Below are 24,210 nucleotides of genomic sequence, written 5' to 3'. Positions count from 1 at the left end.
GCGCAGACACTGGAAACACGCTGTGCAGATTAACCTGTAGGAAATCTCCTTTGGTATCTTCTTTATCTATTTTTCTGGAGCTACGAAACCGAACAATGTGAAATCATGAGTCGTCTTCTCCGAATCCGCGAACTGCAGCTCGGTGATAACTGTATCTATACCACAATCCTTCACGCGATCTGACCTAACCTTGAACCCTGACTTGGTCTACATACCAAACACGAACCTGTTCAGCGCGGTAGTGGTTTCGCTGTGCTGCATAGCACGCTTTTCTGTACCTCTCTTCGTTTGAACTTTCTGAGCGTGTTTTTAATCCAAACATATCATATCTATATGTTTTTGGAATTAGGAACCGACAAGGAATAAGATGAGATTGTTTTTAAATCGATTTCGGAAATTTAATTTTGATCATAATCTTTATATTTTTAATTTTCAGAGCTTGTTTTTAATCCAAATATAACATATTTATATGTTTTTGGAATCAGGAAATGATGTAGAATAAGATGAACGCAAATTTGGATCGTTCCATATAAAAAAAAAAAATTATTACAATTTTCAGATTTTTAATGACCAAAGTCATTAATTAATTTTTAAGCCGCCAAGCTGAAATGCAATACCGAAGTCCGGCCTTCGTCGAAAATTGATTTACAAAAATTTCAATCAATTTAGTTAAAAAATGAGGGTGTGACAGTGCCGCCTCAACTTTTACAAAAAAGCCAGATATGACGTCATCAAAGACATTTATCAAAAAAATGAAAAAAACATTTCCGGGGATATTATTCCCAGGAACTCTCATGTCAAATTTCAGAAAGATCGGTCCAGTAGTTTGGTCTGAATCGCTCTACACACACACACACGCACAGACAGACAGACACACACACACACATACACCACGACCCTCGTCTCGATTCCCCCTCTATGTTAAAACATTTAGTCAAAACTTGACTAAATGTAATTAATCAGGCACGGTTTTTAATGAAGGTCTTTACCATATCAAAATCAATCACAGCATCAGCACGCACTGACGCACGCACGTACGCACACACACGCTCGCACGCACACACGCACACAAACAAAACCACCACAATCACACACACACACACTATCCCTCCCTCTCTCTCACTCTCTCTCGCTCGCGCTCTCTCTCTCTCTCTCTCTCTCTCTCTCGCTCTCTTTCTCTCTCTCTCTCTCTCTTTCCACCTCTCTCTTTCTCTCTATCTCTCTCTCGCTATCCCTCGCTCTCTCTCTTCCCCCTCTCTCTCTTTTTCCTTCTCTCTCTCTCTCCCTTTCTTTCTCTCTCTCTCTTTCTCTCTCTCTCTCTCTCTCTCTCTCTCTCTCTCTCTCTCTCTCTCTCTCTCTCTCTCTCTCTCTCTCTCTCTCTCTCTCTCTCTCTCTCTCTCCGATTCTTTTTGGTCTGCTGATTTATCGATTTCTTGTTCTTCTTTTTTTCCCCTATAACAAGGCATGGAAAAACTGCTTCACAGATTTTTCTGTGTTGAGGAACATGACAGTATGCGATGAAGTCAATCATGCATCGTCTCCAACCAACTGCACCGCGCACCCCAAGCACGCCGCTGAGTACTATTTTTAGTAAGTCATAAATAGATCAGCTTTAAGGGAAGAGGTGGCTAGGAATTTTCATCCGAAATCGTTCCATGACGTGATTTGGGTTTTCGGCATATATTTATGAACTTTGAACACCCATGATCAGTGATGCGTGATGTTTATTTTGTCAATGTCATCCTCTTTTTTGCAATAATGTGATGATTTGTAGAGTGAGTGAATGCAAAAAATCTGAAAACTTGATGACAAATCGATGTTTTCAAGGCAGAGTCGATGAATGTGTCGGATTCTTTCCATGCGAGCGTACTCAGCGGGAATTCCCGTTTTTTGATGATGTCGCAGTCATAAAAATAAATTCAGTTATTCCTCTCACAGGCCAAAAAAACACAGCCTGGCGAAGGGTGCTTTCACATGCAAATGTTCCATATTTAGAAGAGTGACCTTGAACTTTCAAAATGTATTATGCTGATTGGTCTTCTTCTTCTTCTTGTTGATCACTATGCTGATTGGTCATTATCAATAAATTTCAACCCGGAAGTCGTTCTGCGCATGCGTGCACACCATATCTGCAAACACATGTATGCGAACGTTATTCGATGTCGGTTCAACGTCTCAAACAGCGCTGTTTACTCTCAACTCTGCCTCTCAAAAATAAATTCTGCAGGAATACTTCATGCAAGAGGCAAGGGTAGTAGACCGTCGCCCAAAGACCACTTGGGTCAACCCGACGGAGTTGGGGCTGCTACCACACTTTTTTGACAGATTGTCAGGAAGTGGATTGTAGTGTGAATAAGGAGTTACTTTTCTGTTTACGTGTTCTGCCCTATCTTATTACACTGACTCTTTAATCTTCACTCTAAAACACTCCAAACACAGAATTTTGGGAGGATGCAGACTTATTATTTCCTCACACAAATTATAACACACTTCTTCACCTAAAGAAAACAACATCAATACCAATCAACTTCTCGTCCACACCGTTCATACAATCTCTTCACAATCTCTCCATACATGTGATTAATAATATCAATAACTATTTCAATAATAAATTACTGCACAAGGTAAAGTGCTGACAGACACTCACGAGTTCGTATCACGGCTCACTACATGTCGTCATTTACACCTCCTTGTGCCGCTGAATCCACGTAGACGATGAATTCCCAGAAACTCTCCTTTTAGATGCCAACATGCACCCTTCACGTTTCTCCCCGAGAAACACTTTCGCCAGTAACGAAAAGAACCGTCGTTTCTACGACCGGTGATGATGGAGACTCCTCCGTCCAGCCATCTGCGTCGATGTGGTCTCTCTCTCCCTCATCGTCACGCCTCTTCCGTGTGAGGTCCGTCCCTCGCTCACGTCCTCATGAACTCTCGTCATGAAAACTCCTTAAGAGACCCGTCTCTTGAAAGAGTGTTTGTCCCCGACAAACCTGACACCCGCGAGACACCTTGCTCGGTTGAGCATCTACAACGTTGTGACGTTATTAAACCCAGACCAGCTACATTTCTCATAAACACAACTCATGTCAAACTACGGTTTTCTCGTGCAACACACGAAACCCGTGATATCGCTTCAAACGTGTCCTAGCATATCCCACTTCAATCTTTAGGGAAGTTAAAATCACGACGTGCTTCACATCACCACTATCCTACTCACATCTTTGTGACACAGATTTCAACAATATAATTCTAAATCTAGAGTCCTGGGGCTATTCGTTATACTGCTTTTGAGAAAAACGTGGTTTTGTGTGCGTATTTTCCTTCTTTGTGCTTACTGTTCCCGTATAGAGGGTTGGTTCATTAAGCGGACATAGAAGTTGAAACGCTTGTCTAACATTCTTTAACGGCATATCATTGGAAAGGTAAAGTAATCATACAGATTTTGACGTCAATTAAAATGACGTCACATTGTTCTTGTGTATGTAGTGATGACGGTTTTTTTTGTTTCTTCAAAATATCGTTATCAGCAAAGTCGCAGCTTTGGGTGTTTCATTTAAATCATAAAAAATATGCAAGACATAAAAAACGCTCGCGCTGGACCCGAGTACTCTTCAGACTGGCTCACTCCCCCAGTATGAAAGTTTTTGTCTTGTGCACGTTTAAGACCAAGTGATTGCTCTGTGTGAATTACAGGCATTCCCTTTGCTATATAAATACATTGCATGCGAGCCGAGGATGTGCGTGGTGACTGGCCTTTCTCTTTTATTTGATCACAGTGAAAAATATACTGCCGACCCTCTTCATAACTTAACAATATAAATGTTTGGAATGCCTGTGGTGTGAATGTTGGTTTCTGACCAGAAATGCAGATCTATCTCTGGCCGATTCATAGATTCAACCTACAAACTGCGACCTCATCTGTGATCAGATGGCCAAGCAATGCGTGAAATCTTTTATTCTAAAGCCTTATGGCTCGTTTCGACAAGCATTAAACGGATGAAATTAACCACATGCAGTTTATTCTTCAGAAAAATGCACACAAAAAATGGGTTGGGTTCGGTGATTTGTACATAAACGTCTTCCTCACGATAGATTCGCTGATTTGTCTTATGAAGCCGTCATCAACACGAACACAATGATTGCAGAAGCAAACTCTGTATCTACACGACCGAGACACAAGACTGATTATTTCACAGCTGCAATGTGAATAGAGAACAAAGACGTTTTGGGTAAGCTTACTCACGTCAGGTCTTCACTGACAAGCTAGGAACAGACGGAAAATTCCGAACAAAAGTAAATGACGTCAAAGTCTCTTTCGCTTTGCGTGTAACTTTGTCATGACGTCTTTTTGTGACGACAGTATCCGCTGTTCTATCAGGCTGCCTGGCTGGCTGTTGCTCCGTGTGAATTCCTCCCACCGCCAAGTCGTTTTTGTGGTTTATTTCGCATTTAGGTCCCAGGTAACATTATGAAGTTTTAATACGATCAATCGGACCTATTATCAAGTTAGTGTATCAACTGTTGAACGAACTGCGCCCAGTTGTTTCCCAGCTATAAGCTGTTAAGTCGAGACAGACACACAGACACACAATTAAAGTCTGTTGAGCCCAAGTACTAGCGTACTCGGGGATAAAATATAACTATATAGTTTTAATTGCAAGTAAGTAAAACATGTTATAGTGCATCCTAATATGGGAAGGGCCCCTATTATGGACCACTTTTTGTTTCACGCTGCTTGTTTTCTTGCAAAGCAGTTTCATTTTGTGTTTGGTAGTTGTTCTCTCTTTCGTAAATCTTGAAGACCAATAAGAGAGATTTAGCTTTTACAGTCATTCACTTAAAATCAAATACAGAAAAATTCACAACTGGTCCATATTAGGGCCCGGGGCATCCTGAACTCAGCAAAAATGAGTTACTTCCCTTCGGGTTTCATTCTATTCCTGATAGGATGCCTTGGTTTTCCTTCTCTGGAGAGGAAATCGATTTTTTTTACATATTTAGATCTTTTCGTAATGTGTTATGGATATAAGCAGATTCGCGATCGTCGATAATGATTTTTTCATGGTATTGTGTAATTTTTAAACAAGTCGTGTAAGGCGAAATAACAACATTTAGTCAAGCTGTCGAACTCACAGAATGAAACTGAACGCACTGCTTTTTTCACCAAGACCACATACTCGTTGTTTCGTCAGTCCACCGCTCGTGGCAAAGGCAGTGAAATCGACAAGCCATGCAGAATAGTGCGGTAGTGGTCGCGCTGAGCAGGATAACACGCTTTTCTGTATGTCTATTCTTTTTAGCTTACTGAGTTTGTTTTTAATTCAAACATATCATATCTATATGTTTTTGGAATCAGGAACCGACAAGGAATAAGATGAAATTGTTTTTAAATCGATTTCGGACAATTAATTTTAATCATAATTTTCATAGTTTTAATTTTCAGAGCTTGTTTGTAATCCAAATATAACATATGTATATGTTTTTGGAATCAAAAAATGACGAAGAATAAGATGAAGTTGTTTTTGGATCGTTTAATAAAAAAATAATTTTAATTACAAGTTTCCGATTTTTAATGACCAAACTCATTCCTTAGTTTTGAAGCCACCAAGCTGAAATGCAATACCGAAGTCCGGCCTTTGTCGAAGATTGCTTGGCAAAAATTTCAATCAATTTGATTACAAAATGAGGGTGTGACAGTGCCGCCTCAACTTTTACAAAAAGCCGGATATTACGTCATGAAAGACATTTATCAAAAACATGAAGAAAACGTCCGGGGATATCATACCCAGGATCACTCTCATGTCAAATTTCATAAAGATCGATCCAGTAGTGAATCGCTCTACACACACACACGCACAGACACACACACACACACACACACACACACACACACACACACACACACACACACACGCACGCACGCACGCACGCACACACACACACACACACACACACACACACACACACACACACACACACACATACACCACGACCCTCGTCTCGATTCCCCCTCTATGTTAAAACATTTAGTCAAAACTTGACTAAATGTAATTAAAAAGGAATTGATATGTAAGACAGTTTCAAGCGAGCTATCTCTCGCGGATGTATATACTGTGCAAACAACTCTAAAGTGCCACGTGATAATCAACTTTGGCTTCGGTGCGCGCCGGTGCAGACGATTTTTTGACTCACATGCGAAGCAAAAGTGAGTCTATGTACTCACCCGAGTCGTCCGTCCGTCCGTCCGTCCGTCCGTCCGTCCGTCCGTCCGGCCGGCCGGCCGGCCGGAAAACTTTAACGTTGGATATTTCTTGAACACTATTCAGTCTATCAGTACCAAATTTGGCAAGATGGTGTATGATGACAAGGCCCCAAAAAACATACATAGCATCTTGACCTTGCTTCAAGGTCAAGGTCGCAGGGGCCATAAATGTTGTCTAAAGAACAGCTATTTTTCACATTTTTCACATTTTCTCTGAAGTTTTTGAGATTGAATACCTCACTTATATATGATATATAGGGCAAAGTAAGCCCCATCTTTTGATACCAGTTTGGTTTACCTTGCTTCAAGGTCAAGGTCACAGGAGCTCTTCAAAGTTGGATTGTATACATATTTTGAAGTGACCTTGACCCTGAACTATGGAAGATAACTGTTTCAAACTTAAAAATTATGTGGGGCACATGTTATGCTTTCATCATGAGACACATTTGGTCACATATGATCAAGGTCAAGGTCACTTTGACCCTTATGAAATGTGACCAAAATAAGGTAGTGAACCACTAAAAGTGACCATATCTCATGGTAGAAAGAGCCAATAAGCACCATTGTACTTCCTATGTCTTGAATTAACAGCTTTGTGTTGCATGACCTTGGATGACCTTGGTCAAGGTCACATGTATTTTGGTAGGAAAAATGTGTAAAGCAGTTAGTGTATGATGTCCTTGCTAGGTTTAGTTATTTGACCTTGACCCTGAAGGTCAAGGTCATGTAAAGGTCAAGGTCAAGCATGTGAGTCGTATGGGCTTTGCCCTTCTTGTTCTGTAACCAGTTGAGAGTGATGCAACCAAATATCGCGGTCTCCTTCCGACTGCAGTCTCAAAATTTCGACTTGTTTAGACAAAGATGTCTTTATCATAACTGTGAAGAACAGAACGGAGATCACTGTCGAAGTCGGCCAATCTGCAATCATTTTCGTCTCGCGAACACTGATCTCAAATTTAGATCAGTGCTCGCGAAAAACATATGGGAGATAACTCTGTATTCTTGTTAAGATAGATTCGCGCAATAATTTAGCATGCTGTCAGAGAAAGAAACTGGCGATAGCCGTGGAGCGATGATTATCAAATGGGGCCGGTGTCACGAACTAAAAACTCTGCCTGAACAATCACTCTCATTTCGGTCAATGCGCATGCTCTAACACGGGGAGATTAACCAGGTCGTGAACAACCTAACCCTAACCCTTACCCTAATCCTAACCCTAATCCTAACCCTAATCCTAATCCTAACCCTAACCCTAACCCATGGTTCGTTCGGTCAAAGGGTCGCATTTTTTAAGCGCATAAATTTTTTTTACCAGCAAAATAGTTGGTTTCGGCAGCAAATAGGAAGAAGTGAGCAGCGAATGTGAAGCAGCAAATTGGATGAATTCAACAGCAGAATAGATGAATTGAACCGCAAGACCTAGAGGGTGAAACCTGCGGTTAACATCACTGTACCCCAAGATAAGTACAGGGAAACCCTGCCATATCAACTTATACGTTGCGTCTGCATGGACATTCGCAGCATCAGCACCAAGTTTCAGCAGACGCTTGGTTGTCCTGCACACCCTGAAAAAAGCCTCTTTCTGGTCATACGAACACTCAAAACCACAAACAAAAGTTACATCGTCATCATCAGGCACAGCTGTGCGAGAATCAGCCCATGCTGCAAGTTCACCCAGGCAAATTGTATGCTTTCCACATTCTTTCATTCTCAGACCGACAAGGTAATTTTTGAGCCGGGCTTTCGAAGGCAAGTTTGCAAAGTCCCTATTGCGCAGTGCTACCAGAATCGCCCTTGGTTTTCTCACACCATCTCTGAACAGAGAATCAATCACAGGCCTTGTGTCTGGGTGAATCCCCCTTGTAGGCCTTGGTGTAGTTGCGTATTTATTTATCGCAGCTAATTTGCTGTTGAAACCCATCTTTTTTGCTGCTGGTCCATCTTTTTTGCTGCTGGTCCATCTAATTTGCTGGTCCATTAAATCCCTGCCTTTTTTAAGTCCAAGATTGGCGCATGCGCATTGACCGCAATGAGAAGGATTGTTCAGCAGAGGTTTCAGTTCGTGACACCGGGGCGCTTGATATGGACCAGTGATGAGACCTTCGAGAATCACTGTAAAAAGCCCAGTTTACTTCAAAATAACATGATACAACTTGCAAATTACCATGCAAGTACTAGTCAGACTAATTGAAATATGCATCAGATTTACAGGTTTGGGTTCGACGAGAACTTTATTTGAAACGCAAGAGGAAACTTTAAAAAAAATCAAAAACAGAGAGAAAATAATTGAAATTATCAACTTTCAGGTAAAGATTAAGATTGTATATTTTTTTAAATCTCGAGGGCTAGTTATAGGTCATTTTCAGCAAGCTTCTCAGTGAATGACTGAAACCGTCATTTATCTTTTCTTTTCTTCTATATTTGTTGAAGGTGGTCTATATTAGGGGACACAGAGATCGAGTTTTAACTATAATTTTTTGTGTAGCGAATACAGCCTTAGCATACATGAGGCGAATGGAACTGGGTCTGAGCGCTCTAGCACCGTTAGTTTGTCAGAACGAAAGGTGGTCCATATTAGGAGCCAGTCCATATTAGGAGCCCTTCCCCTATAATTTGCACGTGTACGTGTGACGTCACAAACAAACACACCTTCTTAATCTTGACTGCACTGGTGCTTTGGAAGATCTGCTAAAAGTTCATCTCGGGAAATCAATATTTCACTAATGGTTGTCGACATTTTATCCCCAAAAAACTGTTTGGATTGTGAGTTATTAGGGGAAAAATCTTTGGGGCGAATACAATTTTCCTTCATTCTTTTACTCCTTTCTCCTGTTCAGCAATGTGCTTATTGGAAGCACACCTGCCGAATGCAAATGATCAGAGGTACCTTAATTGTTAATTAAGTGAAATAAAATGACAAAAATGTTTCTGTAATGATTCAAGTGATGACGTGTTTCAACGCTACTATCACACCACAGCCAGTTTATTTTGATTTTTCCCCAGGTTTGTTTCTTCGTAAGTAAGTTGACGTGAAGGTTTAAAATGTATAATATACACCCAAAGGTGTGAATCAAGTTATTTCATAATCGCCATGCAGTCAGTGTGTGCACAAGAAGTTATTTGGAAATCAGTAGATAGCGAGTCTAAAAAATAATACTGTGAGTGATGACAGTTTTGATGGTTTGTCTGTGGCATATTTACACGAGTATACATAATTAGGAAGGGTCGGAGCTGAAGGGGCGTGTCATCAGACACACGTTCTTAGAACAACAGAGAAGAAACCAACACCAAAGACGCCAAAAGTCTACTTCTTTTAGCTATATATCACTCATCTCCGAAAAAACAATAGCTCTGAAATAAAGTGTTTTCAATACCATTAATTTTACCGTCTTACAGGCACACTAATGATCTCATCAAAACAGTTCGGCTTATCGTCTTAGATCTGACCAAGCTTTTACTTGGGGTCGATGTGAATGCGTTATATATTGTGTGTAAAAAATGCTTGTTTGTCTGTCTGTCTGTAAAAACTTCCATTTCACACGGCAGAAATTAGTATGTAAAGCGCGGAGAGCACAGCTAATTGTGGTTCGCGCTATATAAGCTCACCATAATAATAATAATAATAAAAGTCTGCCCCGATCTTACAAGGTGCGCCCAGTTTTCACTAAAAGCATTGAGCCTTAAAGCTGAATCCAAACTGTGTTAGATCTGAAACATTCAAAGGTAAGTCTGGTTTGTCTCCAACAACAATAAGAAAGAACAAGTCGCGTAAGGCGAAATTACTACATTTAGTCAAGCTGTGGAACTCACAGAATGAAAATGAACGCATTGCATTTTTTCACAATGACCGTAGTCCGCCGCTCGTGCAAAACGCAGTGAAACTGACGAGACTGTTTAGCGCGGAAGTGGTTTCGCTGTGCTGCATAGCACGCTTTTCTGTACCTCTCTTCGTTTTAACTTTCTGGGCGTGTTTTTAATCCAAACATATCATATCATTGGAATTAGGAACCGACAAGGAATAAGATGAAATTGTTAATAAATGGATTTCGGAAATTTGATTTTGATCATAATTTTTATATTTTTAATTTTGAGAGCTTGTTTTTAATCCGAATATAACATATTTATATGTTTTTGAAATCAGAAAATAATGAAGAATAAGATGAACGTAAATTTGGATCGTTTTATAAAAAAAAAATTTAATAACAATTTTCTGATTTTTAATGACCAAAGTCATTAATTAATTTTAAGCCACCAAGCTGAAATGAAATAGCGATGTCCGGCCTTTGTCGAAGATTGCTTGGCCAAAATGTCAATCAATTTGATTGAAAAATGAGGGGGTGACAGTGCCGCCTCAACTTTTACAAAAATCAATCAATCAATCAATCAATCAATGAGTCTTATATCGCGCATATTCCGTGGGTACAGTTCTAGGCGCTCTGCAGTGATGCCGTGTGAGATGAAATTTTATACGGCCAGTAGATTGCAGCCATTTCGGCGCATATTTACCTTTCACGGCCTATTATTCCAAGTCACACGGGTATAGGTAGACAATTATTAACTGTGCCAAAGCAATTTTGCCAGGAAAGACCCTTTTGTCAATCGTGGGATCTTTAACGTGCACACCCAATGTAGTGTACACGGGGGGAGGTTCGGACACCGAAGAGAGTCTGCACACAAAGTTGACTCTGTGAAATAAATTTCCGCCGAACCTGGGATCGAACTCACGCTGACAGCGGCCAACTGAATACAAATCCAGCGCGCTACCAACTGAGCTATATCCCCGCCCCAAAAAGCCGGATATGACGTCATAAAAGACATTTATCGAAAAAATGAGAAAAAAAGTCCGGGGATATCATACCCAGGAACTCTCATGTCAAATTTCATAAAGATCGGTCCAGTAGTTTACTCTGAATCGCTCTACACACACACACACACACACACACACACACACACACACACACACACACACACACACACACACACACACACACACACACACATACACCACGACCCTCGTCTCGATTCCCCCTCTATGTTAAAACATTTAGTCAAAACTTGACTAAATGTAAAAAGAGAGAGAGGGACCCACACACACACACACATACACACTCACACTCACACAACCACATCTTACGCATGTACATATATTGTTTCAGCTATCCGTCTCCGTTTCTTCATGTAAAAAGTGTGATTTACCTATTGCATATCCGCTCTTGTTACAAAATGTTCAACAAAACATCATTGTAAAATTACTAAGTCTACGGATATCCATTGGAACGGACATCCATTCTGCTGAATCGTATGTTTCTTTTGACTGCTTAAAAAAGCGAAGGACGGAAATAACATTTCCTCAAAGCCAAATTGGATGTTGCAATGATGTAAAAAATATGTTATTTCTTTATTAATCATAAAAAATCGCACTTGGTGAAAACCATTGGTGTATACAAGCACTTAAAGCTACCAACCCTCAGTCTGTGTTGACGTGTGTTTTTGCAGGGTAGGGTCACAGTAACGTGCGTATCGCGTACACTAGGATTTTCTGCCATACGAAATGAATATCTTTTTGTGCCGAATAAACAAACAAACACGTCAGTATAGTGATTACATTATTTTGGATTTCTTTGAAAACACGCTTTTACAAAGCGCTAGTCTTAGAAAAAAAATCGAAATAGGATAACAAGACTCAAGAAACGCGGAAGTAGAACTCAATCACTGCTTGCAATCATATATATACGGTTGCTTATTGCTGTTAAAACATTCTCAAACTTTTTGTGATCAGTAAAACATTTACTTTTGAGCGTACAATGATGTCATTTAGGTTTAATCTAAATACACATTCTACGAACACTATTCAACAAAAGTACATGTCAGATGCATGAAACCCTGACAATAACATTTTCGGCAAATTCAAACCTATATGAATTGACGATGCATTACATAATATTCACCCCCCAAAAATGTATTTTTTGTCATAATCATATGCACGTTTGTTGGAAAACGCTTTTCCTGAGATAACGTGTAAACAGCTGAAAATTGCGCATCAGCTAGTAGATAACCGGAAGTTGAATAACATGCGAATATGACACCGTTCTGAGAGTTCCTGGTTTTTATCTCGAATGGCTTACCTGCTCATATGTATATTTTTTGATGAGGTAAGTGGTAAAGGAGAGTCATTATGCCTTAATCTCTAACTATACCCCTTAATCATAGCACGTAATTTACAGTTAAGGGTAGGTTTCGATTTAATCGAACATAACTTTTATCCAGCGTTTTCCACAATTTCAAATGCATACACTTCAACGTACAATGTAACTAACTTAACAATGGCAGTGCCTACTACGAACAGAAGACTTGCACTTTTTGAAGAAACCGGGATATATCTAGGATTAATTAAAAAGAAATAATGTTTTTAGCAACCGGCACCCCCAGACTGAGGGCTGCATTTTATAAGAAGTCCATCTCTACCCTTTCCAATAGGCAAATTAAGAAGAAAGAAAGATCCTAGCTTACTTTAGTGTAATGTAATTTGCTTGCATACCCTTTGGGTGCATGCTGTGGGGAGTTTAGCTTGTTTTGTCATAGTAAATGAAGACATTGAGACATGTATGAACGTTTTCTGAGATTTGAAGCTGGCGCAATGAACAACAGGTATTATATAACTAATGCTACAATCACTTATCATTTACTCTAATTTCTTTGTGAGCATAGAATTATACATACAATGGTCGTCATAGCAGTGAATGAGTCTCTTTCTAATAATATATAATTATAAGTCTTTTTCGGTCATGTTTTCCAGACGGGTAGAGTGCAAAAAGACATTTTGTACATAACGAAACTGCATGTCAAAAGTCTAAAACGGTTACCTTTAATAAACAGATGCATAAAGCTTCATAAAAGATTACTTTTGTTTAAAAAAATGTCAACATATATTAAATACGAGTTTTATGAAATGCAAAATACTTATTTTAGACAAAGAATTCGACATTATGAGGCAAAACCGGAAGTGAAAAATTAGAAAACGACAATATCCGTTTAAACAAACTTGTATTTCATTATAACCGTTTCAGCTTTCGTATGCTGCATCAAATGACATCTGGCAGGACAAAACTGTCTTCTTCAGAGCTGTGTTTATGTTAGCTTTTTTCCCCAGTCGATCTTTTTCTCTTTTTTGCAGCTGATGCACATTGATTCAATTTTGTTTCATATGGCTGGTGTCTGCCAAATGGAACTGACCAATATGGATGCCAAGTCAGTCCATCTATAAGAAAAATCGCATATCGAATTGTGTGTGTATATTTTATATGATTGCAATATTAACCTGGGACTGAATTATCTTCACTTATCGTTTGGAAGAATGACATATTTTGATTTTTTTCAACACGATGTTGTACTCGCAGGTTAATGTCTAAATGTATCAATAGGAAGAATGTTGTTTGTATATTGCCTGATAGAACAAAGCCTTAGCTTTTGTTTAATGTATAATTTACAAATGTTTGTTTCCCGAAACGAAGTATACGACGTTTATTGGTAACATACCTCCTGCGCCAAAACTGCGTTTTGGGCAGAATATGGGTTAGGTTACTAAGACGCTCCTCACTCAAAACCCGGTACACCGGAGCCATTTTTCGTCTTCCGAACATCGGCTGTAAATTGAATAAGCTTTCTGAAAAACATCATCTCTAACCCAACCCCGTCGGGTTGACCCTCCACTATAGCTGGGCGATGCACTATAGGTACAACTTGCAGCAGATCGAGCAGCGAAGAAGACTAAGCTAGCAGTCGGTGTGAATGTCGAGTCCGCTATGCCTGAATATGTAGGATGTCAGGTCTTGTTCTTTTTAGGCCAAAAAAAAAGGTGTGATTAAGGTAACATAGCCAAAAACAAATAGGGTAGGAAGGTAGGCAATCACTTTTTTTTTTTTAACTTTTTTTTCTAAATAGCAGAGCAACCAAGCGTGTAGCACTCGCAACCGAAGAAGATGCCGCCATTTTTGTCATGGCAAGCGTCTGTTGGGCCTTTTTAGAAGAAGGAGTTATTACCCTTGCATCGTCTGTCGTCTACATGATGACTCGAGCGCTTTCGCTTTCATTGTGTTTTCTGCACTCGTTTTCTTGGGGTTTTTTTTGGTTTTTTTGGACAAATGTAATAAAAAGTTATAGGGTCGGCCCCTAAAAATAGGGTAGGTCGGGTTACCGTAACCACACCTTTTTATTTAAGGCCTTACACAAAAATCAATACTGACTGTCCCCTTCCATTTCAAAGCACTGCTAATCGAACTTTGGACCATATATTCCACTCATGTATCTAATTCGTGGTGACAAATAATATGTTGGCTTAGAAATTAGTTTCGTCGTAAAATCGAACTTCTCTCGTTCAGGGACGTAAACAACTCGGTGCGTTTTCGAGTGAATCGATTTTTTGTTGTAAAATCTATCGGATTTTATCCAAAATCTGCTTTACCAATAAGAACGTGATTTTCTTGTCTCCCTCTAGATCATTGTGTGTGTGTGTGTGTGTGTGTGTGTGTGTGTGTGTGTGTGTGTGTGTGTGTGTGTGTGTGTGAGTTGGTATGTGTGTGTGTGTGTGTGAGTTGGTATGTGTGTGTGTGTGTGTGTGTGTGGGTGTGTGTGTGTGTGTGTGTCCATGCATTCGTGTGTTCGTGTGTGTGCATGTGCGTTTGTGTACGTGCGTGCATGCGTGGATGTTTTCGTTCGTCTGTGCAAGAATGTGCTCTAGCGCACGGGCGTTTTCTTCTGTTTATTGTTTTAATTATTCCAAAAATGTAGGTATATATGAGTATCGATTACATCATGAATATAGATTACATCATGGGTATTTCTGTCCATCCACAGTGAAATGGTCACGGGTCATCACATTCCCACCGACCACCAGACGCAGACCTACGGGTTACCCTCCTGGGAGCTGTCGTGCATCCTGGTGGGCAGCTGGTTCTTCGTCACGCTATGCACGTGCAAGGGACTCCGATACACCAGCAAGGTACGACGTGGGATACGGTGGAATCCCCCTTTTAAAGGCAGGAGCTACCTTCAAAGTCTTCAAGTCATTTGACTACAGCATTCATGAAACAGAACCGTTTGTGTTAATATTCGGTGTGCTTTTGCTTCAATGTATGTAGAGTAATAGTATATATGATCGAAAACAAAATGTGCTTTTAGATTGACTTAGTAAAAATTATTACATAAAAATAAGCAAAGCGATGAAAATCATTGTTTTAGACATTTTGATACGATGTTTTGTTGGAAACGATTTTCTCTAGGAAAAACGGTTAAAGAGATACACATTTTCCAGTTTTTATAAAAAGAATTACCCACAAAGCAACATTTGTATCTCTTAAACTGTTTTTCAAAAAAAAATCGCTTCAAACAAAACATCTATCAGCATGTCCAAAACAATTCTGCAAAAGTTCAAATTATTCTGATGAATAGTGTTGAAATTTATCTTGTCATCCGTGAACTAACATTGAACGCTTTGCTTATTTTTCATTTAATATTTTTTTGTTAAAGTCAATCTAAGAGCAATGTTGTTTTTGATCGTATACTGTTACTTCACATACGTTGAAGCAAAAGCACACCTAATGTTAACACAAACAGTTCTGTTTCGTGAATGCTATGGTCAAATGACATGGATAAAAAAAAACCGGTGTATTTGAAGGTAGCTCCTGCCCTTAAAACCCTGTTTTCTCAGATGCTCTGTTCGGGGCGGGGATATAGCTCAGTCGGTAGCGCGCTGGATTTGTATCCAGTTGGCCGCTGTCAACGTGAGTTCGTCCCCACGTTCGGCGAGAGATTTATTTCTCAGAGTCAACTTTGTGTGCAGACTCTCCTCGGTGTCCGAACACCCCCCGTGTGTACACGCAAGCACAAGACCAAGTGCGCACGAAAAAGATCCTGTAATCCATGTCAGAGTTCGGAGGATAAAACGAAACACGAAAATACCCAGCATGCCTCCTCCGAAAACGGCGTATGGCTGCCTAAATGGCGGGGTAAAAAACGGTCATACACGTAAAACTCCACTCGTGCAAAAAACACGAGTGTACGTGGGAGTTTCAGCCCACGAACGCAGAAGAAGAAGAAGATGCTCTGTCCATAACCTCTGTAAAATTACCCCCATGCAAGACTCCCTCCTTTTTTTAGACCTGACTTTCTCAGAAAATCGTACACGAAATGAGGCAGAGCGTTGTTTAGAGATCAAGTAACCAAAGGGAAGTAAGCGCTCTATATATATATATATGGGGACATTGCCAGGTTATGGGAACATCACCGTGTTCCCAGATCCAAGGTGATCGTTCATATTGTCACAAATGAAACTCAGGTAATACATAATGCAAGGTATCTAACCCGTGTTCCCAAAAACTTCAGAGGTAAGGTTGGATTATGTCCCTTTCATTATGTCTATGAACTGAGTCACTTACTGAGTGAACCACATGCATACGACATGTGTAATGGAGTAAGCGAGAGTTATACGGAACCTTTCTCCTGGCACCTGAGAGAATAACAAGCATTGAAATGAACAACTTGTCAAGAGACTTTCATCTTCCATTTTGAGGATTTTAATTTTATTTTGAGGATGAAAGTCGCTTGTTATTCTCTCAGAGCGCTTACTTCCCTTTTGGTTACTTGATCTCTAAACAACGCTCTGCCTCATTTCGTGTACGATTTTCTGAGAAAGTCAGGTCTAAAAAAAAGGAGGGAGTCTTAGCATGGGGGTAAATTTACAGAGGTTATGGACAGTGCATTTAAGAAAACAGAGTCTTAAAGGCATATGTACTCGATGACTATACACGCTAATTGCTTTACCAACAGCTGGAGACATGCTAAATTAAGTTCCCTGCAAAATATTGTGGTCTAGGACCCCTTCAATGTTGAGATATGTTAATTTTCATTTTGATCTGGATCGTCCTATTTATAGATTTGGCAACACATGTAACGTTGATGCAAGGGAGCTAACACCGCGGCTTTGTTGACATCCTCACTTTTTCAGAGGCTAGAACAAGCTGTAATGGTGACATATCGTCATTATATGGTCTTATGGTGCGTTTGACATCGATTATGGGCAAACTACACTTTGTAAACACGGGAGCGCGTACATATGCCTTTAAGCTAGAGCGGCTTATTCATTTATTATTCATGGCAAAGGTGAGTTGTATAAACAATAGCTTTTCTTGTTTATTTTGTGGTGTGTGTGTGGGTGTGGGTGTGGGTGTGGGTGTATGCGTGTGTGTCTGCGCGTACGTGCGTGCGTACGTGTGTATGTGTGTGTGTCTGCGTGTGCGTGTGCGCGCGTGTGTGTGTGTGTGTGTGTGTGTTCGTGCGTGCGTGTGTGTGTATGTGCGTGTCTGTGTTGACAGGTGGTGTACCTGACAGTGCTGAGCCCCTTCCTGGGCTTCCTGATTATCATCATCAGAGGCGCCATGTTGGAGGGATCGAGTGAAGGCATACGCTTCATGTTCCACAGTGACGAGTTGTTTCACCTGTTGCGTATCGAGGCAAGTTATCACTGCAGTGGAACCCCAATTTTCAGGTCTCTACACATCAACAACAACAAAAATCAGCGTGACATTTAAACCCCCATTTTCAGGTCCCCAGAAATCCCAAGAAGTCTGGGTGAAATTGGAACCCCAATGTAAAGGTCTGCACAAATCTCAGAAAATCGGCTTGATAATAGAACCCTAATGTTAGGTCTGCACAAATCTCAGAAAATCGGCGTGACTTACGGAACCCTAATTTTAGGTCTGCACAAATTTCAGAAAATCCGCTTGATAATTTAACCCTAATTTTTGGTCTGCACAAATATTAGAAAATTGGAACCCTTTTTTAAGGTCCTCGTGAATATCCTGCGTACCGTCAGCACTGTTTTTCAAACTTGTATGATCTGCTGGTGTCCATACAGAATGGACAAGAACGCACACTTTGCTGGATTGCCCCCCCCCCCCCCCCCCCCCCCCCCCAAAAAAAAAAAGTTGTATGTTTCTGGTAACATGGCTACAAAAAATAGGGTAGGTAGGGATTTTTGACTCACATGCGAAGCAAAAGTGAGTCTATGTACTCACCCGAGTCGTCCGGACGTCCGTCCGGAAAACTTTAACGTTGGATATTTCTTGGACACTATTCAGTCTATCAGTACCAAATTTGGCAAGATGGTGTATGATGACAAGGCCCCAAAAAACATACATAGCATCTTGACCTTGCTCCAAGGTCAAGGTCGCAGGGGCCATAAATGTTGTCTAAAAAACAGCTATTTTTCACATTTTTCACATTTTCTCTGAAGTTTTTGAGATTCAATACCTCACCTATATATGATATATAGGGCAAAGTAAGCCCCATCTTTTGATACCAGTTTGGTTTACCTTGCTTCAAGGTCAAGGTTACAGGAGCTCTTCAAAGTTGGATTGTATACATATTTTGAAGTGACCTTGACCCTGAACTATGGAAGATAACTGTTTCAAACTTAAAAATTATGTGGGGCACATGTTATGCTTTCATCATGAGACACATTTGGTCACATATGATCAAGGTCAAGGTCACTTTGACCCTTATGAAATGTGACCAAAATAAGGTAGTGAACCACTAAAAGTGACCATATCTCATGGTAGAAAGAGCCAATAAGCACCATTGTACTTCCTATGTCTTGAATTAACAGCTTTGTGTTGCATGACCTTGGATGACCTTGGTAGGAAAAATGTGTAAAGCAGTTCTTAGTGTATGATGTCATTGCTAGGTTTAGTTAAGGTCAAGGTCAAGCATGTGAGTCTTGTTATTTTTATTTTTATTTTTTATTTTTTTGTGTGGTCAGTGTAGAAAATAACTATACAGTGACACAAAGAGACTGGACTTACTATACAAAGAGAAAGACAACACATTTACAAAACAAATGAGACAAAAGGGATGCGGGGTTATCCCCCTTGTGTCGTCTGCCGTCTGTTACTTTCGTTTTGACGCTTTTTTTTTGCTTTTTTTTTTTACAAATGCAATAACAAAAAAAGTCTAGGGTCGGCGGGAAAAAAACTAGGTAGGGTCGGGTGACCAGAAACATACAACTTTTTTTGGGGGGGCCTAACGAAGACGGTAAAACAAAATTGCCAGATCCTTACCTTCGCGAATTTACGGTGTAAAGCTAACCGATATCACAACTGATGTATTTCATTAATTATAGATCTCGCAAAACTTCCAAATGTACTCCTGGTTTTGGGACCCTCTTAAGTTCCACCGAGGGGTTCCTGGCCTTGGACAATCTACAAATTAAAATCGGGGGTCCCCAGGCCGTCTAGAGAGAACGCTTGTGGAGTGCAAATGTGTAATGATAGTCGAAACGAAATATTTAACATACACCTAAGGCACACACACAAACAATTTTGGTTTTGGGTAACGTGACCAAATGTTTCTAGATCTGTTCTTTTTTTTCTTCTTCTTTTTTTTTTTTTAAGATTAATCATTATTCGAGTCCTTTAGTCTCGGGTTGCTTCGCAATATGTGCCAAAGGTTAATTTTTGTTTTGGGAAATGAAAAAAACGTTTCAGGGTCGGCAGGAATTAATAGGGTCGGTCGGGTTACCCCAACCACCATTTTTGTTTTGGTTGGCCCAAAATTGTCTTCCCTTCGTGATGTTGAGAAGTCAACGTCGACTGACCTAAATTCCTTTCACTGTCTCAATATTATTTGTAGGTCGTTGGCTACAATGGCCATAAGATAGACGTCCTTGTGAATGGTTTTTTTTCTCACTATAATTAAACGACCCTTAGCCCTACCACTTTCGTTATTTTGTCTTATTGCAATGCTTTCAGTTCTGGGTGGACGTATTGGGCCAAGCAGTGATTGGAATGACCGCCGGCCTGGGCTCTAACTATATGTTCGGGAGCTATAAACGTTTCGACGAAAAAGTCCACCTGTAAGCTTTTACCCTGCCCTTTACCATTCCGTTCTCTTCGTCTTCTTCTCTGCTCTCCTCTCGTTTGCAGAGAGGATAGCGCTGTTCTGATCTTGGCTTTTTACATTCAGTCAAATATAGACTGAATGATTTAATGAGGACGGAGGGTGAGGTTTTTCTCCCGATGTATGTGTGTGTGTGTGTGTGTGTGTGTGTGTGTGTGTGTGTGTGTGTGTGACAAGCATTTCTCAGAAACTACCAAACGCATCTTAATGAAAATGAGCGCTTCTGCTAGGCAAAGAAGGATAACTCTTCGGTACTTCGCCGCTGGGGGCGCGCGAATACCAGGACTCGCTTTTACTTCCGCCTGTCCGCTATCTACGCTTTCGCTTTGGACTCGTTCACTCCACGCTCAGTTCGACACTTCTTACTTTTTTCGCATCAAAACATGTCGAGGCCGTATGGTACCTGGACTTTGTCCGAGTTGAAAGCTGAACTGCGACAGCGGGATGCACGAACTTCGGGTCGGAAAGCAGATTTGGTTGAAAGGTGAGTTCAAAGTTGCTTCAGACTGAAGTTCAGTGATTTCTGTCAAGTGTGTGTCAGTTTGTGATCGCCGAAACTGACTGAGACTGACGTCGGCACGGTTTTGTAGCCTTTATTTTGGGCTTAGTTTGGAGAAAATTACTGCGGAAAAAATTAAAGGTTCTTGTTTAAAATTTAGCCCAGATTACTATGATAGTGGCACTCTTGACTCTTGTGCTGACTGAGTAGGCATGTTTTGAGACGTTCGTGAAATATTCTCCCACTCCACTTCCCACCGATCAGCTGTCATGTTCCCTCCACTGTGTGATAAGACTTAGTTTAAATTAAAATGTAATGCAGATACAGACACGTTGCTACACAAAAAAATCATAATTAGAATTAAAATTGTGAAAATCAGACTTAGCAACTTACATGTAATTACTTAGTTATAGTCATTGAGTCATTGTCATGGCCCAGTGATGCATTGAGAAATTGGTTTTTTTTATTGGGGGGTGAGGGGGGGTGGGGTGAGGGGGGTTGGACTGTCCCAGAACATAAATAACAGAAGACAATATTTTGAATATTCAGCTATATTTAGTTTATATTTATTAGCTCTACTGCTTGTAGAGTTTACATATGAACATTTAAATATGCACACATTAATTTCATACCCATTGTGTGATTTCAGGTTGGAGTTCTATGGGATGGGCTGAACAAACAACTACATCACTCCCCACATCTACCTGTACCATTAGTACACATAAAAATACCGGATAAACCCGTTAAAGGAACAGAGAAATTTACAATCACTGAGCCTCACATAAGCCTCAATCACTGAGAGGATATTTGGATAATCAACCACCAGTACATACAAGTACACCCCAACAAGGGAAATGAGTAATAGTCATCTATAAATGATTATTCTCAATCGAGAAACAAAATGATAAGGATATGGATTTAAATAGTTGTCCCCTGACGAGGCTACCTTTCAGTTTCCCAAAAAAACCACTATACAATCACACATTCAAAGAAGTTGTCCAAACAGCTTGAAACTGTAAATATAGCCGAAAAGTACCATCTTTGGGAGAGGTACTTAGGGATCTCTGGGCTGCCAACTGCATTTGCCGGGTTTCGCAGACTCTTGATTTTTAACCCCTATTCTTTAAATTTAAGAGTTGTTGCAGGTCAGGTTAGTTTCAGTTGTTCATGGTTTACTTGTGTCACTGTGTGATGAATAAAGTGTCATATATATGCCTGAACGAATTGGTGAATGTCTGTGTGTGATGAGAGTGATAAATGAACGAAGAATTGTGCAATGCATGGATGGCATTTTGTGTTTGGGCAGACTTCTGATAATATAATATTTTTTGCAGTTTGCAGCAAAAGATAAAATTATTATCTGAACTTGATCGGTCAATTCAACTTTATCCATTAGCTGTATACGAAATATCAGGAGGATGCATAACACACTGTCAATCATTTTGCAATTGTTTAAAAAAAATTTGAGTTTATGAATTCAGAATCAGATTGCTAAGACTGTGTAGTGCTATTTGGCAGAATATATTAATCTGTGAAGAATCACTTTGATCTTAAATTGAGCATTGAATGAACTACTGTATAGCTAATATCTCCTTGTAATCTTGCAAGAATGAGCACTGAAGATGTACTGATTCATAGAGTAGGCTTAACTCTCACTCACTGATGCATATAAAAAACTAAATAAGCACACGCACAAGACTCAGTATTCACTGCTCACAAAATCAATGCATAAAATAAACTGTACACACAGACAAATGTAAGTGTAAAGTTTCAGTTGATTAATCACTAGTACAGTAATAACCAACAGTTAAACAAAACACACAGACAAGCACAAAAAGTGAACAACAGTGATGTGCACCATTATACAACACTCAGTATATGAAATATATCTTGGCAAACAGATTCAAGCCTGCCATATCACATACTGACTAAACACAGACATTCCAGGTACTATGGCTCTGTGGTGGTGACCACAAACTAAACAGTTCCAGCTAGCAGCAGATATTTGGTCAGTCACAATGGCTCACACCTGCATAGATGAGCACACGCTATAATATATGTGTGACTGTTCACAGTTCAGTGTACACTGAACTGTGAACAGTCACACATATATTATAGCACACTCACACATATACTAAATAACCTCTGCTCATGTCTTTCAGTATTGGCGTTAACCGCTAATTACCGGTATTTTACCGGTTGAAACGAGAAAATACCGGAACAAAATTGGCTGCCGGTATGACCGACGAGGTTGATTTTTAGAACTACCGGTTTTTTTTTCGCTGGTTAAAAGAGTTGGACTCTTACTGGTTCCAACGACCTGCCTACCGTTTTTTTCTGGACTGTTTGCATCATTAAAGTTTGCGTACCTGTTTGAAAAAATACTAGCGCCATCACTGGTCTTTACTCAAATCGGATAATGAATTTTGGAATTTACCCATTAGTATCACTAATACATTGATCCACAGCTGCATTCATATAACCAGTGAACAAAAAAGTGCAACAGGGCTTATTTGTGCCCTATGATGTTCAGGTGAATACCACTATCCCAGATGCCTTTAGAAACAGATGTGAAAAAAAAGTTTATGATTTTCTCAAGAAAACACAAATGACTGTAGTATTATGCAGTACTTGTAGAAAGAAAAGTACGCATTCATATCAAGTTAGGACACGTCTACCTCAGTGTGAGCATGCCTGCATAAAACTAAATTGCTTTGGATTTGACTAAAAGAACAAGAACAAACATTATGCATGTTTAGACACGACTGACGTTGTTCCTGAAGTTGCAAAGCGCAAAGCACACAGACAATATGACTGTGGCCTGCTAACCATCCATCGCTTTCTCCTCTCAACATCTTTGGAAAACTTAAATCCCTTTGCTTTGTTGCAGTTCACTACACAACACTTGTTCGGCATTCTTCCGCAAAATATTATCTCTGCCGCTGTGTCCCGGTCAGTGACACGACTGTATTACCCTTCCGCAGCGAAGCGAAATTGCGGGCGCGCCGCTGGAGCACAGGCCTGATTCTCGTGCGCCACCTAGCGGTAAACCCGGAGAAGCGTGTTTCCAGCAGAAGCGCTCATTAGCAGCTAACCCACGCTATACGTGATTAAACTTTAAAGTCGTCTCTCCGTCCTACTGTTGAGTAATTCACGAACATTTTCCCACATTAGCTCCTGGGGTTTATATAAGGCCCTCAACTGCCATTAAATAACAATAATCTGACTTACTCTTGTACATGTATGCAGGTGGTACTCTTGGTCGAGTGTTAGCTTCGCCAAAGTGCAGCAATGGTCCGGTGTAACACGAGAAAATTACTCCCACGAGAATTTTACTCCGGAGTAAAAATTTCGTACGAAAATGTTACTCCCTTTACGAAAAAAAACTACTCCCCCATTACACGTGAAAATAGCTTCCAGCGACAGGTGTGTTCCGAGTCAACATTTCGGTCGAAAATGTTACTCCCCTGACGAATAAATAACGAATAAATTATTC

At 40.2% G+C, this 24,210-nt stretch overlaps 2 protein-coding genes and 1 long non-coding RNA gene across 3 annotated transcripts in view; all 3 read left to right on the top strand.

Moving 5' to 3' along the window:
• Positions 1-17,850, top strand: part of LOC138977812 (sodium-dependent serotonin transporter-like) — a 46,719-nt gene extending 28,869 nt beyond the window's left edge. Inside the window, exons 5-7 of the mRNA XM_070350419.1 lie at positions 1,463-1,590; positions 15,119-15,263; positions 17,635-17,850. Of these exons, the coding sequence (XP_070206520.1) occupies positions 1,463-1,590; positions 15,119-15,263; positions 17,635-17,850 (489 nt within the window). The remainder of the gene's footprint in view (positions 1-1,462; positions 1,591-15,118; positions 15,264-17,634) is intronic.
• Positions 17,851-20,071: 2,221 nt separating this feature from the next.
• Positions 20,072-24,210, top strand: part of LOC138978435 (sodium-dependent nutrient amino acid transporter 1-like) — a 51,022-nt gene continuing 46,883 nt past the window's right edge. The window contains exon 1 of the mRNA XM_070351175.1: positions 20,072-20,171. Coding sequence (XP_070207276.1) covers positions 20,104-20,171 — 68 coding nt within the window. The 5' untranslated portion in view covers positions 20,072-20,103. The remainder of the gene's footprint in view (positions 20,172-24,210) is intronic.
• Positions 20,433-21,934, top strand: LOC138978432 (uncharacterized). The gene is made up of 2 exons (XR_011459681.1): positions 20,433-20,699; positions 21,364-21,934. It is a non-coding gene; the product is annotated as an uncharacterized lncRNA (long non-coding RNA).

The sequence above is a fragment of the Littorina saxatilis genome, linkage group LG10 (genome assembly GCF_037325665.1).
Source record: "Littorina saxatilis isolate snail1 linkage group LG10, US_GU_Lsax_2.0, whole genome shotgun sequence".
In the NCBI taxonomy this organism is placed as follows: Eukaryota; Metazoa; Mollusca; class Gastropoda; order Littorinimorpha; family Littorinidae; genus Littorina; species Littorina saxatilis.
This window is presented reverse-complemented; position numbering and strand designations above follow the sequence as displayed.